At 45.6% G+C, this 16388-nt stretch overlaps 1 protein-coding gene across 9 annotated transcripts in view; it reads right to left on the bottom strand.

Annotated features, from left to right (window-relative positions):
- The window catches only part of ARHGAP17 (Rho GTPase activating protein 17), a 63248-nt gene that overhangs the window by 28333 nt on the left and 18527 nt on the right, over nucleotides 1-16388 (bottom strand). For 8 of the 9 annotated variants that reach the window (XM_088657162.1, XM_088657165.1, XM_035131131.3 and 5 more), the window contains exons 2-3: nucleotides 6310-6349; nucleotides 1598-1702 (exon numbers count right to left, since the gene is read on the bottom strand). In XM_088657162.1, coding sequence (XP_088513288.1) covers nucleotides 1598-1642 — 45 coding nt within the window. In that variant the 5' untranslated portion in view covers nucleotides 1643-1702; nucleotides 6310-6349. Of the gene's footprint in view, nucleotides 1-1597; nucleotides 1703-6309; nucleotides 6350-8492; nucleotides 9527-16388 lie in introns of those variants that run through there. The other variant, XM_088657163.1, reaches the window with a different exon arrangement.

Below are 16388 nucleotides of genomic sequence, written 5' to 3'. Positions count from 1 at the left end.
AGGTCCGATGCTACTTTCCTACTGAGAGATAGAACCATTTAAGTTAAAAGGATAAGCCTAGCTTAGGTTCAATAAATCCAATGGGTCTACTCTGAGTAGCAACCTGTGGCTGCTGAACTTGGGCACTGGGAAAAAGATGGTGGGACAATGGTGATGACAATGGGAAGGAAAGGAAGTGGAGCTTAGGTGGGTCAGACTGATGTGCACTGGATTTAAAAAGAGACATTGGGTGGGGAGGCTGACCTGATGACTGAGTGTACCATACTTAACAGACAGTGCCACTGTCTTCAACAGCTACTAACTCTGCTGTCTATCTTCTATCTCTACTGTCAGAAGCAGCATTATTCTGACTACCAGTTGCTGGAAATAGCAGAACGGAAGGTTGCTGTTGCACTCAGGTCCTGCTTGCAGGCTTCCCATTGGGGCATCTGGGTGGCCCCTGTGGGACTAGGATGCTGGAGGAGATGGGCATTTGGGCTTGATCCAGCTACAAGGCTCTTCTTGTGTTCCTAGTCCATCAACTTGTGAGCTGGAGCATCAATTCCAACTCTCTCCAGCAACTGTGAAGATGGAACCTGTGAGGGGTTTTTCAGTTTAACAAATGTGGAGAATCATTTAAGGCTGTGGTCTAAACCACTGAGCCTAGGGCTTGCCAATCAGAAGGTTGGCGGTTTGATTCCCCGCAACGGGGTGAGCTCCTGTTGTTCGGTCCCAACTCCTCCCAACCTAGCAGTTTGAAAGCACGTCAAAGTGCAAGTAGATAAATAGGTACTGCTCCGGCGGGAAGGTAAACGGTGTTGAACTCCACAAGTGCCAGCTAAGATAGGGCTCTGGGTGGTGCTGGATGAGCAATGACAGAGGAAGAGGCAGTTAGCTCTGTTAAAGAAGTCTAATGTGCAAAATTTCTGTGCAAGGTGGAGGGGAGGCCTGGAGGCCAAACTTGGCCCGCTGGGGTCCCTGTTTGGCCAGTGCAGCCGGCTTCCCTGAACTGCACTCAACCGCCCACAACTGATGTTGTATATTATGTCAGGTTTGCGGTGGGTCAAATTTGGCCTGCAGGGGTGGAGATAACAATGTGCTTAGGAACTAACCCCCCAAAAATAGCACATGCAAAAGTAACGGGGAGTAAGAGCATCATGGCAGGGTCTGGAGAACTTGATTCTGCGAAATTACAGAGGCTTCTGAAGGATGACTGACTTGCCAGAACAGGAGCCAAGCATCCCTTTCTCTTTCAGATGTTGGGCAGCACATCTGGACGAGCTCTGTGCAGTGCTCGGAAGAGAAAGAGGAGCCCAGTGGAACAGGAGCACTTTGGGAAGGACAGACTTGAAGAGTGAGGAACTTGGAAGTAGCGCTGTGCACCAGCTGGCGAGCCGTGGATTCAACCCGTTGGGGTCTGCTCCCCCAGCTTGGGAACTGTGAGCTGCGTACCTCTTCTTCCTGCCCCGACAGCCCCAGATCACTCTTGCAGCCCAGCCTGGACTGATCTCTGCGTGTCGCTACCTGACTCGGCCAAAACATGGATCTCCCTGAATTGGCCTGGTTCAGCCTGGCCAAATCTGGTGCACAGTTCTCCTTGGAAGGGATTGGCACTTACATGTCTCTTTTCTGCATCTGTTCCAGACTGCCCATGCAAACACATGCCTAGCCTCTTGCAGGAAGTGTGGCATACGGACCTCACGTTGTCGAGACGGCGCTCAATCTAGATGGTGAAGAAATAGGGAAGGGAAACTGCACATGAGGCTCTTTGTACGTCTAGCAATTGCACCATGAAACCCAACATTTATTTGATTCAGCCTCATTACCTCCTCTCCCAGGTAGAACCCTGGGAACAGAGCACTGTCTGGCCAGACATGCCATAAAGTTTCACTGCCTTGTTTTAAAACTATTAATTGTTAGCTGCCTCAAGCTGACAGAAAAGGTAGGCTGGTACTTTTTTTTTTGCAGACAGCACACTTTCAACTGTGGGGCAACTGGCAGGTCTAACATTAAAGGAAATGCCACTGTAGGAAGGCAGGTTTGCTTGCAAAGAACTGCAAGCATTTGATAAGGAACTGAGATTCCCTCTGTGAAAGAATTTTCGTTCAAATATCTGAGAGTGCAAAGACGTCTGCCAAGTTCTGCTGGGAACCTCCATGCACAACAGCAAAAGGAATGTGGTTTATCTGTGTTTTGATGAGTCATGAGGGTTAAAAGGAGGCCTTCTGGAATGGTTTCTGTTTGAACAAAACCAGCCAAAAAGAAAAAAAAAAGGCAGAACAAGTTTCAACTGTAGAGAGGCATGTAAACAGATAGGAATCCTCTCTGCAGCCTTTTAAAATGCTGCACTTAAAAATACTTCTCACTCCAACCAGCTGGTGAGGGGCCTGGAGGCCAAGACCTACCGTATGTGGAAAAATGGAAGGCACTGTTTATAAGTAAGGTAGTCTGCAGGAAAGGTACTATGATAACCAGCCACCTTCAAATATTTGAACAGCTGTCACATACCGGTAGGTGACAGAGGAATTTCTCTGTATCTGTCTATTTATTTTATTTATTAAACTGGACCAGAACAAACAAATTCACAGTATAAGGAAGACTATTTCAATTACATGTTAGAAAGAACTCCCTGATAGCATGAGCTGTTTTAAGAGTAGAGCCTGGGGAGGTGGCAGGTTCTTCGTTGTTAAAAGTTCTTAAGAAGCAATTAGATGCCCACCTCTGCTGTAGGAGAGGATTTCCTGCATCAGCCAAGGGTGTGGGCTAAATGACCTTTGAGGGCCCTGCCACTTCTGAGGCTATACAGGTCTGCAACACTTCAGTGCCTAGTTGCATTTGCTTTTCCAAAACCTGTTACGTGCAAATGATGCTAGACAAGTGTTCCCCCAAATCTTTTAATATTTGGTAGATTTGTATCCTGTTTTTTTACTGAAATCCTCAAAGCATCTCACAACATGGCATTGGGTGCTAATATGCTGTGGTGGCAGAGTGAAAATTTGGTTGGCTCCCGTGAGAACAGGATGCTGGACTAGATGAGTCACTGGCCTGATCCAGCAGACTCTTTTTATGTTCTTAAGACCAACTCTTGTGCATTAATTTCTCAAAACAATAGCAGGTGCTTCAGAGGACACCCCCCCCACCTTGCCTGTCTGCTGTAGTAGCTGACATATCCTCCTCCCTCCCTTCAGATGTCACTACTGCCAAAGTACTGAAACAAAAGGCTTTGCAGGGCCCATCTGCTCCACTGGGCATAGAATGGCTTGCACCCAGGGCACAATTCAGACCCTTCTCATGCAACACCATTTGGAACCATGGCCCTGCAAACAACGGCCCAGTGAAACAGAACACAAAACAGTGGCTGGGGATCCCCCTCATCATGAATTCTGTGATGCTCAGCTGGACCCCTGCTCTGCAAGACTGGCCACAAACAGGATGTTCAATCTGCTGCCTACAGCTTGGTTGGCTGACGCAGCTGGTGAGCAGACTGGAACACGGAGCAGCTTCCCCTCAGAAAGCTGGAACAGCATCCAAGTATTTCTTCTGGCCCATACACTTTTTTCTTCTTTTTCTTCTTTCCCTGGCCAAAAAGCGTCTGTCACTTGGGACAAAAACATGCAACTGAGAAGAGTCCAAGTCACCACACAAGAAGCCGTTGACCTTCTGTTTGGTTAACGCAGCTCATTCTTCCACACAGTCACCAGACATTTAAGGCACAGAGGAAGATGCTCCTTTGACAGGTCAGTTGTCCACTGTGGAGACGGATGCGCACAGAGTAGGACTATACACAGCCTTGGCCCCTTTTGGCTCCATGCTGTGAGGCAGAGGGGCTCCAGCCTCACAGCTCGGGAGCAAACTGCACTTTTGAAATGCCAACTTTTCAGTTCTCCCAGCAAGACTAGGAACATCGCAGATGTTCTTATCAGCAAACAGCTGGTCTTAAAGTCTACACATCTTTCTGCTTTGCAACTTATTGTTAAGCCCTTTGGCATTTAAGTGAGTCTAGAGCAACATACGGAAAGCTTCCTCCTGTCAGAAGGGGCCCTACTCCATCTCTGGAAATTAACACGTTTAAAAGGAGAGCATTCCAAAGGACAGAAACATTTTCTGCCATGTGGCAAAACACGTGGAACTCCACAGGAGGAGGAGGAGATGCAACTGAAAATGTACACCCAGCAGCAGACACACTTGGAAGGATTCTGTTCAGCAGCAAAGCCAAACAAGCAAGTGAGCAAGCAGTTCCATTTGGGCGTTGACAGGTCAAGCGCTTGTGCCTGGGAAGCCCATGCTTGCAAAAAAATGGTTGGCTGGAACAATTTCTGGCTTCTCTCCACCTCCCTCCACTCCAAATATTTCATATGATCACCAAGGCAACAAGGCACTTTTTTTTTTAAAAAAAAGATCTTTAGCTGCAGATATTTACACGGCAGCACTGCCAAAATCTGCTCCTTTCCCCACCCCTCTGATTCAGAAAGACCATAACCCCCTTTAGTCACGTGTAGGAAAGTTGGAATATAAAAATAAATTAAGGGAAAATAGCTTCTGATCCCACGTCTATAAAACAAACAGCTGAATCTCAAGTCTGGAAGGTGAAATATAGCTAGGCTGGAAAACACAGAGCAAGGAGGAGGCTGTGGGCAGTGCAGTCTAATTAGGAACTTCACGTCCTGCTTCCCTGTTTCCAAATGAAAAGCCATAAATGTATACTGATAAGCATTTTACAAATTCAAGATAATTTTTTAAAAACTGGTATTTAGTTGCTTTCACTCATTTTTCAGTAATTCCTTTCATTCTACTAAACTCAGGGGACACTGCAGTAGCAATCCACAGTACATTTTTATACGGATAGTGTGAGAAACATAGCGGTCATAATTTACTCTTATGCGTGGCAGAAAAGAAATATCTCATGGGATCATGAAGAAAGGGGCATCCTCTTTATCTCCCCCTGGAGCAAAGCAAGTAAACATGCGTGCTTCGAAACACAGCTGAAACCCACGGGACAGAGCAGGTTGTGAGTGAGGTTCAATGTAACATGTGGGGGTATGCTGCTTGCACAAGTGTATTTCCTTCCTCTCCTCCTGCCAGCGATCCCCTCATGACCCCAAAATCTGCTCCAGAAGGTTGGGGGTCGCTCCAGAGCAGATTTTGGGGAAATCTAGAGGGGGAGAAGAGAAATTGGAAGCCCTGTTGTGCAAGCAGCTTTCTGTTGCGCAAGTGGGAGGACATTGCTGCTTGTTCCAACAAAGGAATGAGACAAAGCTCCCTTCGGCCAGTGCAAAGGATCCAGATTTCAACAGAGACTGACGAGGGGAAAGGCGGAGCCTTTGCTTATCAGCAAACTCTCTTCAAACTCACACATGTGCAACACATGCAGCCAAGAGGCTCTAAGTAAGGCCATGGGCTTTGCACTCTTCTGATCGATCTCTCTCTCTCTGTCTCTCTGTCTCTCTCTCTCTCTCTCTCTCTCTCTCTCTCTCTCTCTCTCTCTCTCTCTCACACACACACACACACACACACACCCCATATCTGAGAAATACATGGGGCAATTTCAGCATTTTGAAAATCCTAGCTTACACTTATTTTTATTTCCTTTATGGCTGGGAGGCCAAACTTCAAAATATAAAGGAAACACCCATTGAAATCTCAGGTGCCAGACTAGGACAAACCAGCAGGCAGGAATAATCTGCACAGCTTGCTGCTCCTGCCCTGGGCAGGAAGAGAAAACTAGGAAGGCACCAAATGCAGGAAAATGAGAGGTGCATAGAAGTCCTTCCTTGGGAGCACCCTGCATAACAACCAGCTCAAGTCCTTGGTGTCCAACTGATTCTTTCTGCAATAGAATTGGAGAGCAAAGTCTCAAGGTGGTTGTTTCAAAGGCTGCCCCTGAAGAAGGATTTATATATTTGAAACTTGTTAGGCTCAATAAGCATACTTTTGTGTACCAGGCGGCTCCCTCTCTTCTTGCCTTGCCTTGGTAGCTAGACAAATTATGTAAAACAATAGATGTTTATTTACTCAATCTGAATGGTTTGCAGAGGTCATTTTCCCACTTAAGTGGAATAGAGGGAGGTCTTGTCACAACCACACAAAGACCTGCCATGTTGCAGTAAGCACAGTGACTCTGAATACTAACACTTCTCACATTTTATTTCACTTCTGACCACACTACCTGCCCTCCAAAACCTTTCAAATTCCCTTCTGGCTATTGTGGTAAATTTCCCCTTCTCTTGCCTGAAATTGTGTTGCAGCTTTCCCATCCAGCATGTGAGAAACAGCCACTGCCTCCCCCGACCCCTTGTCCAAAGGCAGCCATTAATTAATAAATTAAAATACCTGTCGCAGATCTTCACTGAGGACTTCAGTTTTCTCCGCTCTGTTGAGAAAGAGAGGGGAGGGGGAAGAAGCACTGAAATGATCTGTGTGTAAAGCAGGATAGAACAAATATGCATTTATTTAGGAGGACCACCTTGTCTTCTGAAGCTAGCCTTCTCCAAATCGGGGATCTCCAGAGGTGCCTTGCACTACGACTTCCATCAGCCCCCAGCAAGCACAACTAGGCTGGCCAGGGCTAATGGGAATTGTAGTACAAAACATCTCTGGAGATCAAAAGCCTAAGAAAGGCTATTTTAGAACTACTTACGGCATTGTGCTGCTGTCTATGGGGCCATGACTGCAACATGCTTCTCTCACCTCAGCACAAATGATGCATGCCCCACGTTGACAGCAGATCGCCGCAAAGGCCCAGTCTTCTATCACCTATTTGGCCACACAGCTATGAAGTCCACTGGGTGACCTGTGGGGACTCCCCACTCCGCCCACGTATGATCTACCTTACAGAGGTTTAAAAGGAGGAGACCATGTGCTGCACAAATAAACTACATGAAGGCAGGGCAGGGGAAATATGATATTAAAAAAGCCCACACAGGGACAGCTATGGGCAGGATTCTTGCATGCCAGGGTTGTGGACTAGATGACTCTGGGGGTACCTTCCAACTCTATAATTCCATTATTTCAGGAGAATTAGATGCAGTGAAGGGAAAACTTGTGCAGCAGTGCTATAGACAGCACCCCAGAGCTGTGCGCTCAAGGAAAACACTCTCCCCATTATGCGGATGTGAAACTCTACCTGGTCTGAGGCAATCCTTGGCAGCATGTTTTGAAAAGCATTTTTCCATAAGCTTGCGAGTTGGCTGCCAGACAGATTTATTTATTCACAGGCTTCATGCTTTTCCTGGGAATTGGCAGATCCCACATAAACCCAAGGATGGTTACTGTGCTTATTTTCTTTCTCCTCCCAATGAGAGAGAAAAGTTCAAAAACACAGGCATCCCAGCCCCTTCTGAGCCATCGAGTCGGATTGGTCTCACAGCCATGGCATCTTTCTGCCTTGTAGTACTTGGGCTCCCAGCCAGGAGCTTGCAATAGCCTGGTGAAATGTTTACCTTGAAAAAGCAGCTCAGCTCAGTGATAGACCTGTGCATGCAGAAGGTTCAATTGCCAGATTCTCCATGTAGGGCTCAGGGAGACACTCACCTGAAAACCTGGAGAGCCATTGCCACTCACTTAGACAATACTGAGCTAGATGGACCTATAGCAGTCAACTTTCGGATTTGAAAATAAGGGATCAGCAGCAGCCTCACCTGTCCCGGGGACAGTCTATGCCTACGGTATATCTAACAATCCAGGATAGCAGCGGGAAACGGCGCTGGATTAAGGGAATTTCCAGCAAAAAAAGGGGAGGGTTGACAGCTATGGTGGACGAACTGTCCAACTTGCTATAAGGCTACTTCCTATGTTCCTATGTAGATTAGCTTTTTATCAAAAACAAGAGGACTAGAATCTTTAAGGAAAATATTGTTCTCTTCCTTCTGTTTTGTGCTTGTCAACCTTTGACTACTTCAAATTCTTTGGTGAGGTGTTGAGAACCTGAGAATGCAGAAGGCACAACTGTATGGAAGGGGACTGATAAGAATCAAGGTGAGGCTTCTCCTTAACCTTTCAATATATGTTTTTCTCCCCACCCCGATTTTCTTTTATAGCAGTACAAAGCCAGCCTTTACAGGAACTGTGAACGACTTAAGAGAGCTCAGTTTCAGAACGAAAATGAAATTTTAGAAAGGCTACCTAATGAACAGCATTTTCCTTGATTTGCTAAACCTCACTAAACTGACATCGATGTGAGTTAAATCCAGCCATTTTAGCCTCTCCATCCAGCAAGAACAAGCAAGAATGAGTTATAGCAGGCATCCCCAAACTTCGGCCCTCCAGATGTTTTGGACTACAATTCCCATCATCCCTGACCACTGGGCCTGTTAGCTAGGGATCATGGGAGTTGTAGGCCAAAACACCTGGAGGGCCGCAGTTTGGGGATGCCTTAGTTATAGCAATCCTATTCATAACCCACACAAGCAAGCAAACAGAGGTTTCAAAGAAGACCCCCCCTTTCCTCTGGATGGACGAACTTCTAATGGGTTGGAGGATTTTCCATAAATAATGTCGCTCAAACTTTGGCTCACCAGAGTTTCCATAGGAGGCTCCCTGGAACTCCAGTCAGTTGCAATAATTGGTTCTGGTTGCTGGAAGTAAAGCAAGTAGCCAAGTCTCTGGAGCTGACCAGAAGTGCAGAAGCCTTACAGTAATTCAAGACTTGTCATATTATCATCTGGTACTTGCATTTTGACTACTGCCTGCATTTCAGATAAAACCATGGATCAGAAAGGTTTATTCAGAAGCGAGCTTAGAATGGCAATCTAAGGACAATCCTGAGCACGCTTCCCTTGAAAATAGAACTTACCTGAGTACAGTAATCATGTTTAGGGGGAGAATATAGGTTTCACTACAGTGGAAAGATGGGGCAATATTGTCTGCCTTCAAACTATGACTAACTAGAGAAACATGCCACTTCTGTCCTCCAAGCCACCATGCAAGTGGCTGGATTGTCCAAGCATCCACAATACAAAGTAGGATGCATTTGGGAAACAGATAAGCTGTTCCAGACATGTTTTGGAACAATAAAGTGTCGAAGGAAGGAGAGGGTCTGCAACAACACTTAATGCCAAGGCTAAAGAGGAAGAAGAATAATCTTCTGGATGCAGAGGAGTACTTCTCCAAAAACATGAAGTGGCTTTCCCCAGCAGAAGTTTTTGGCTGCTCAGCTATTTACATAGTTAAGAAAAAGACCAGCTGTTGAATTGGGAGGTCCCCACAAGACCAGCAAAAGTATTTGGAAAAAACGAAGGGAACAAAGAAAGTTCCCAGAAATGTATGAATCTGTCTTATGCTAATAGTAGGAATATTGGTTCGCACACCACAGTACTGACCATTCCATGTATGAATTTTCTGGGGTGGTAAAGACATCTGGGGCTGGCCCAGAGGGCAATTCCCTCTTCTATTCTGCATCCCAACCCTTGTCCTCTGAAGATGAGGAGCTAATTCAGGGTCAGGACAGCTGTGTTTGCATTTTGAGACTTCTTGTACACTTAAAATTTATTTTATTTAACCAAATTTAAATATCACTTGATTGTAATAAAAATCTACAAATGGTTTACAATGAATAATAAAAATATCAACAAACAATTTTTTAAAAGTAATTAATTCATTTAAAAGAATTAAACTTAAGAGCATAAAATTAAAGCAAGCCAACATCTATATGTCTGGATAGGCTTGCCTAAACAAACATGTTTTATCAACTAGGTAGTGCACTTCTTTATCCAATATAAAATATTCTAATCTGCAAAAACTGAAAGAAAAAAATATCCAGTCTAAACATGAGGACAAATATGGTTTGCGGAATGAATGAAAGGGCCATTCTCTGACCACTGGGAGCTCATCTAGGCTCCCTCTAACTGGCAAATTCATTAAGTAAATGCAGACACACTCCCTGCATGAACAGGATGAGGAAATTGTTTTTTTAATTTTCAAAACTGTGTGCCAGAGTCTATATTACACTCTTTCATGTGTGACTGTTCTCTGGGATAGAAAAAAAAAACATTTCAAATTCCTAGGCGAACCTCTGGGCACCCTGGGTAAGCAGGTGTTTGAGATTTATCCTAGCTCAGTCTATACCAGGCACCCCCAAACTTCGGCCCTCCAGATGTTTTGGCCTACAACTCCCATGGCCCCTAGCTAACAGGACCAGTGGTCAGGGAAGATGGGAATTAGTCCAAAACATCTGGAGGGCCGAAGTTTGGGGATGCCTGGCCTATACTCTCATTCAGTAAAAGATGGCTAGGTTTGCTTTTTCAAGTTGATGATTAGTCATTAGCCAGAGGTGGAAGTATGACCGAGGGAAAACAGAACACCAGGAAGGGCAATCTCCTGGTTAGAAGGAATTCCAAGTCCTGTTCTACAGGCTCAACTTTGACGGAGACTAAACTAAGAAGTAGGGCAAGGGATAAAGCGAGGGTGGGAATTAAATAGTCCCTGATGGCCAACAAGGAAGTACAAAGAAAATCTGATGCTGACACATATTAGAAGAGACTATGAACTGTGACTCAGAATTGTTATTGAATGCTAGTCCTCTTCAGAGAAAGGCCAGTGAAATTAATGGACACAACTTAGGTTCATTCATTTAGTGGGTCTACTCTTGGATACAACCCTCAAGTTCCACTTTCAAATTGCAAACTGAGACCGCAACTCTTGAACCTTGAGCGAGGGATTAAAGGTGATGAAAGGAAAGGAACCCGAAACTCCAGAGAAGTTACAGCAGTGAAGAGCCACCTCCATGAAGCCACACTGGGCCGTGAGTTTCCATGGCTTGGCAGTTCTTTGGCAGATGAGGTATTTCTGCTTTCTGCTTCAGAAAGGCTTCCTAGCCTTGGGAAAGTAGCTTTACAGTGAGCCAGGAGACTAGAGGCTGCATTACCAATACATCCTGCTCACTTTCTATAGCACAATGGCTGGACTGGCTGCCAGGCCAGGGTGGAGGAAGACATGGAAAAATTTGCAGCTTTGTGCAGAAGCCAAGACAAAGAGGCTCCATAACTTTAAGGGGCCAGTTTCCCCCCTCCGGCAAATATGACAAATCTGCCACAAAGAGCCACTTCAGATCCTTTGTCTTTGTTGCTTAAAATGACCAAAACTCCTTACTGCCCAAGTTTCAGAAATATTGGTCTGTGTGCATTGCATCAGGCACCAGTTGTCTAGGGATGCTAAGGCTGGGATTTTGTCTCTAGCAATGAGGAGAAGCACAGGGCAACCCTCTGAATCAGCAAGACAGAAGAAGGGTGGGGCTTTAAACCTTCCCCTTACCACTAGGGATGGCCCAAGAGATGGCTTAGGAATTAAGACCATATCACATGGTGTGCATTTAGAAATATCATTTTCATTTGTTTAAAAGTATTTCCTTTTGTTGAATCCATAAGGGGGCTCACAGTACAATTATAAAACAATAAACAAGCTAAAAGGCTAAAATAAAAATGCAGCATAAGATCAAGACCAACAACTCAAAAAGCGCTCAGAAGTATGACAATGAACAGAACTTGTGCCAAACCTCAGGGTAAGTCAAAGGTAGCAGGACTGCCCTCACTTGGTACCTAAAAGACATTAACAAAGGAGGCAGCCAGGCTTCCCTAGGGAGGCAGATTCTTCTCAGTGGTGGCTCCCACCTTATGGAAACCCTTTCCAAAACTAAATATGGCTGGCTCCTACAAGTTTTAAAGAAAGTATGAAACACCATTCCCTTTCTCCCGACTTTTAATTGAAAGATTTATTTCAGCCTTCACTAAACCCTCCTGATATTTTAGTCCACAACTCCCATCAGACCCAACTTAGATTTCCATTGATGAACACAAGAGCCTGCTGGATCAGGCCAATGGCCCATCTTGTCCAGTGTCCTGTTCTCAGTAGCCAACCAGATAATTGTGGGAAACCTGCAAGTGGGATTTGACCACAAGAGCACTCTCCCCCTCCTGCCGTTTCCAGCAACTGGTATTCAGCAGCATGGACTGCAACTCCCACCATCCCCAGCCCTCAAAAGCTATCACAATGCGACCCAAAAGCCACATCCATGCTCTAGCCATCTACACTAGCTCCCAGGAAATAATCAGATAATGTGCTGTTTTTAACACTGCTGAAAATTTCTATTCCTATTTCAGATGCGGCAAGTACAGTAAAGCTCCTGGATAGTTAACTTCTGTTAACTAATCCTCAAGATTATCTCAATGCTCATGTACTCTCAGATCAGTGGCAGTTTAGGCAGACACTCACATAGTTATCCAAATGCTTTCAATGCCAGCCAAATCGTTTGGATAAAGAATAGAGTGATTCGGTCCCATCACTGCATGCAAGCTGTTATGTGGAGGTGGAAGTTGGACCAGCGACAAAGTTGTGTCATATGTATTGCCACCCTTTAACGGAGTGCTTTTGCTCATGGATTCAGACAACCGGGAGCAGGAGGCTTGTAATGCTGTTCAGGTGTCTTGGGATGTGCATGATTATGGACAGAGGTTGCTCCCTCCCACCCTGCCAATGGCCTTTCCTTGCTGTCAGTTGCACATCTGTGTATAGCGATAGAGTGAGGATCACACAGCTGTGAAGATGGAAAAGGTACCCACAACTCTAATCCCCCTCCCCGGAATGTAATCCCCCTCCCCGAAGATGTAATGAGCTTCAGGTCCATTTCCTTTACCACTGACCCAGCTTTTTCTTCCATTTCCCTTTTATTCTGATCTCTAAAACTTGTACTTTCTGTGGTACCAGCACAAACAAGCTGAAGCCTTTACCAGCCAGTCTCATGCGCACAGTTAAGAGGCGGTCCTGTCTGCTCCTCCTGGGTACAAAACTGGAGTGTGGTCAGGAGGCCAGTACGTGCACCCTATAGCTCCAGTGGGTTCTTGCATTGACAGGTGATGTGCCATTTGTCTGTATTTGCTACCTATTTTAATTTTAACATTGATACCCCTGCCTTTCAGCCTACCAGATATTTTCATGTCTAGAGAATTCTAAATTTTGCTGTGTCTGCGTTTTGTCAACTTTAAAAAAGTTGAGTCTTTTATTGGTTTATAGAATGATAAAACACAAGCAGGTTATGTACAGTGGTGCCTCGCAAGACGAATTTAATTCGTTCCGCAATTCATTTTGCGAAAAATTTGTCTTGCGAATCGCGGTTTCCCATAGGAATGCATTGGAATTTCTCGCCCCCCCATAGGAACGCATTAATTAAATTTCAATGCATTCCTATGGGAAACCGCGATTCGCAAGACAAATTTTTCACAAAACGATTTCGTCTTGCGAGTCACCATCAGATCGCAAGACGCATTCGTCTTGCGAAAAATTCGTCTTGCAGGGCATTTGTCTTGCGAGGTACCACTGTACTTGCCTTACATATGATCAAACTTCCATTTATGCTTTGATAAGCACTGAAAAGGGAACCTTAGCGGCCTCTTGTTTGAAACAGGGACCCTGCCCGGGTTGGAATATGTCATCCAGAAAATACCACTTCAGGCTCCCCATCTGGTCCTAGCATTCTGTCACTGAAAGCTCCTGCCTATTTTGATACTGCTTAGCAACAGGATACACACAAGGACACCACTAGTGTGTACACCCTGTAGAGCAAAGGTAGGTAAAGGGACCCCTGACCGTTACGTCCAGTCGTGGACGACTCTGGGGTTGCGGCGCTCATCTCACTTTACTGGCCGAGGGAGCTGGCATACTGGTCATGTAGCCAGTATGACAAAGCCACTTCTGGCAAACCAGAGCAGCGCACAGAAACGCCATTTGCCTTCCCGCTGTAGCGGTACCAATTTACCTACTTGCACTTTGACATGCTTTTGAACTGCTAGGTTGGCAGGAGCTGGGACCAAGCAACGGGAGCTCACCCCGTTGAGGGGATTCGAACTGCCGACTTTCTGATCAGCAAGCCCTGGGCTCTGTGGTTTAGACCACAGCACCACCCACGTCCTAGGTAGGCAGCCCTTTTAGACTAGTGGGCTCATTCTGAATTTTGAGAGGGCACTGGTGGTGCCAGCCATGGAGGGAATGTGACATAATACAAAATGAGGGCGTGGCACAACATAAAATTAAAGAGACCATTTCTCACAACCTTAAGCTTACCATGGGAAGTCAGCTATGTCCTGATTACGAAGCTCTCTCTCTCCCCCCCCCCTCGTGAACCACCCTGGTAGGTTCTTGAACGTCTTGGTACTAGGACGGTTTGGCTCCCGAATGCTGAAAACCCAGTAAGTGTTCTAGTTTTTGAACGTTTTTTGGAAGCTGAATGTCTGATGCGGCTTCCGCTTGAGTGTAGGAAGCTCCTGCAACCAATCGGAAGGTGTGCTTTGGTTTTCGAACGGTTTCGGGAGTCGAACGGACTCCCAGAATGGATTAAGTTCGAGAACCAAGGTTGCACTGTACTGCACATTAAGGCATGCAGTGCAAGATTGAGGTGCACATGATGAGTAAAATAGTGGGAGGGAAATAGTTCTGTCTCATTTATTTATATGTGCCCCTTAGCTTATCGAATCCTGCTTTGAAGACTTACCTGAAGCATCAACAGATACAGATACAGAGAGAGTGATGATGAGTATGATTAATACCCTGCCTTTTTCCTCAACAGGACTCAACTTGGCTTACAGATAAAATTAACTGCTATAAGCATAGAAAAAACAATAATTAAAAAACAACAATTAAACACTGGCAGAATTAAAACTATATATGTATCTAAAATCTATTAAAACCAGTGTTCTTTCCCAGTACTTGAGGGGATTTAGGTAACCCCTTCAGGAGCAGACTCTTATGACTGGTCATTTGAGCACTCCAAACAATTGGCCCACAATCCAGAACAGCACACAGTTCCACGCTCTCAATGGGGCTTTTGACTTGGCCAGCAGCCTCTGTACTGCATAGCAAGCTGCTTTTGAAATAGAGAGCAAACTGCAAGAACCTCCTGCCTGGCACTGACTGCTTCCCTTCCCCATAAGCAGGCACTGCCCTATGGACATCTGCATGCCTGCCTGCAATTCCTGACCCACACATGGAAGGGCTGTCTTGTGCCCTAGTTTATGGCAATGCACAGAGAAAGAGGCTTCATAGTTATATTAACAGGCAAAGTATTAAAATTTCAAAAAGTTACTTGGGCCATTTTCAACTCTGGAAGGTTATTTCTCTGTGACAGAGAAACTGCTTTGCATGCTGAAAGTGCCAGGTTCAATCCTGGATATCTCCAGGTACAGCTGGGGAATGATCCCTCTCCAAAACCCTGGAGAGCTGCTGCTAGTCTGTGTACTGGGCTAGATGGGCCTCAATGGTCTAACAAGGCAGCTTCCAAGGTTTCTCCTGTTGACATAACCTTAATATGAAAGGGCCTGCTTTGTAAAAGTTCTCCACTTTCTCTTGAAAGCCATACTGAAATCCAGGACAAAGTCTCCCAATCCTAAAAACTTTGTGTTTTATTTTGACGGCACCACAGGCCATTGCAAGGCGGGTGATTTGTCACAGGAAACTCCTCCTTGCTTACAAGCTTATGATCTCACCCAGTTTGTGGGTCACTTGTGACTTCGACGGAATGCCCTGCCATCCTGAGAAACATGTACAGTGGAACACACATTCCCAATGCAATTTTGAGAACAGAATTTCACAGTCTTGTGTGTGTGTGTGTGTGTGTGTGTGTGTGTGGAAGGTGGGGGGGGGAGGGAAGCCATGACTGCAACTGAATAAAACACATTGCGTACAACCTGAAGATGCTTTGACAGCTTTAGTTGATTTGGAAATGCAGTAAGTGGAACTTCAGGCAAGGAAACATTGGCAAAAGAACGTAAGAGCCTGACTGCTGGATCAGGCCACAGGGGGACCATGTAGTCCAGCATTATGTTATTGCCACGGCCAAAGGGAAACCTGCAAACAAGATAGGAGTCCAACAGCACTCTCCTCACCTGTGATCCCCAGCAACTGGTATCCAGAGTAGGGTTGCCAGACTCAATAGAGGACAGGACTTCTGTGCCTTTAATTGCCCTGCTCTCTTTTGAGTCTGGAAACCTTAAAGAGAAACCAGCAGACCCTTTGCTTGGTCTGCTGGTTTCTCTTTAAGGTTTCCAGACTCAAAAGAGAGCAGGGCAATTAAAGGCACAGAAGTCCTGTCCTCTATCGAGTCTGGCAACCCTAATTCAGAGGCATACAGTCACACTAGACAAACAAACCCATTTTGGGATTTGGAAACCTTCCTCAATATTTCCCAATGACCTTCTAGCTGCTGGAGCAGCTGGAAGCTGATCCCAAGAGGGGTCGTTGCTCCTGGCCCCACAAATAGACTGTCACACCTACCCATACCTGCGCCAGCTGCATCAAGACCTATTCCAAGAGCTGCCACCTGAAGGCACACCTGTGAAGCCATACAAAGTAAAAAGGAAGTCAAGATTAAAAACCATGGGAGATCTTACTGCCTGGGAGTGTGCTTACCTGCTGCACTGAGTGAAGAA

Source organism: Zootoca vivipara, chromosome 13, assembly GCF_965207765.1.
Source record: "Zootoca vivipara chromosome 13, rZooViv2.hap1.1, whole genome shotgun sequence".
Taxonomy (NCBI): Eukaryota; Metazoa; Chordata; class Lepidosauria; order Squamata; family Lacertidae; genus Zootoca; species Zootoca vivipara.
Note: the sequence above shows the minus strand (reverse complement) of the source record. Positions and strands in the feature narration are given on the sequence as shown.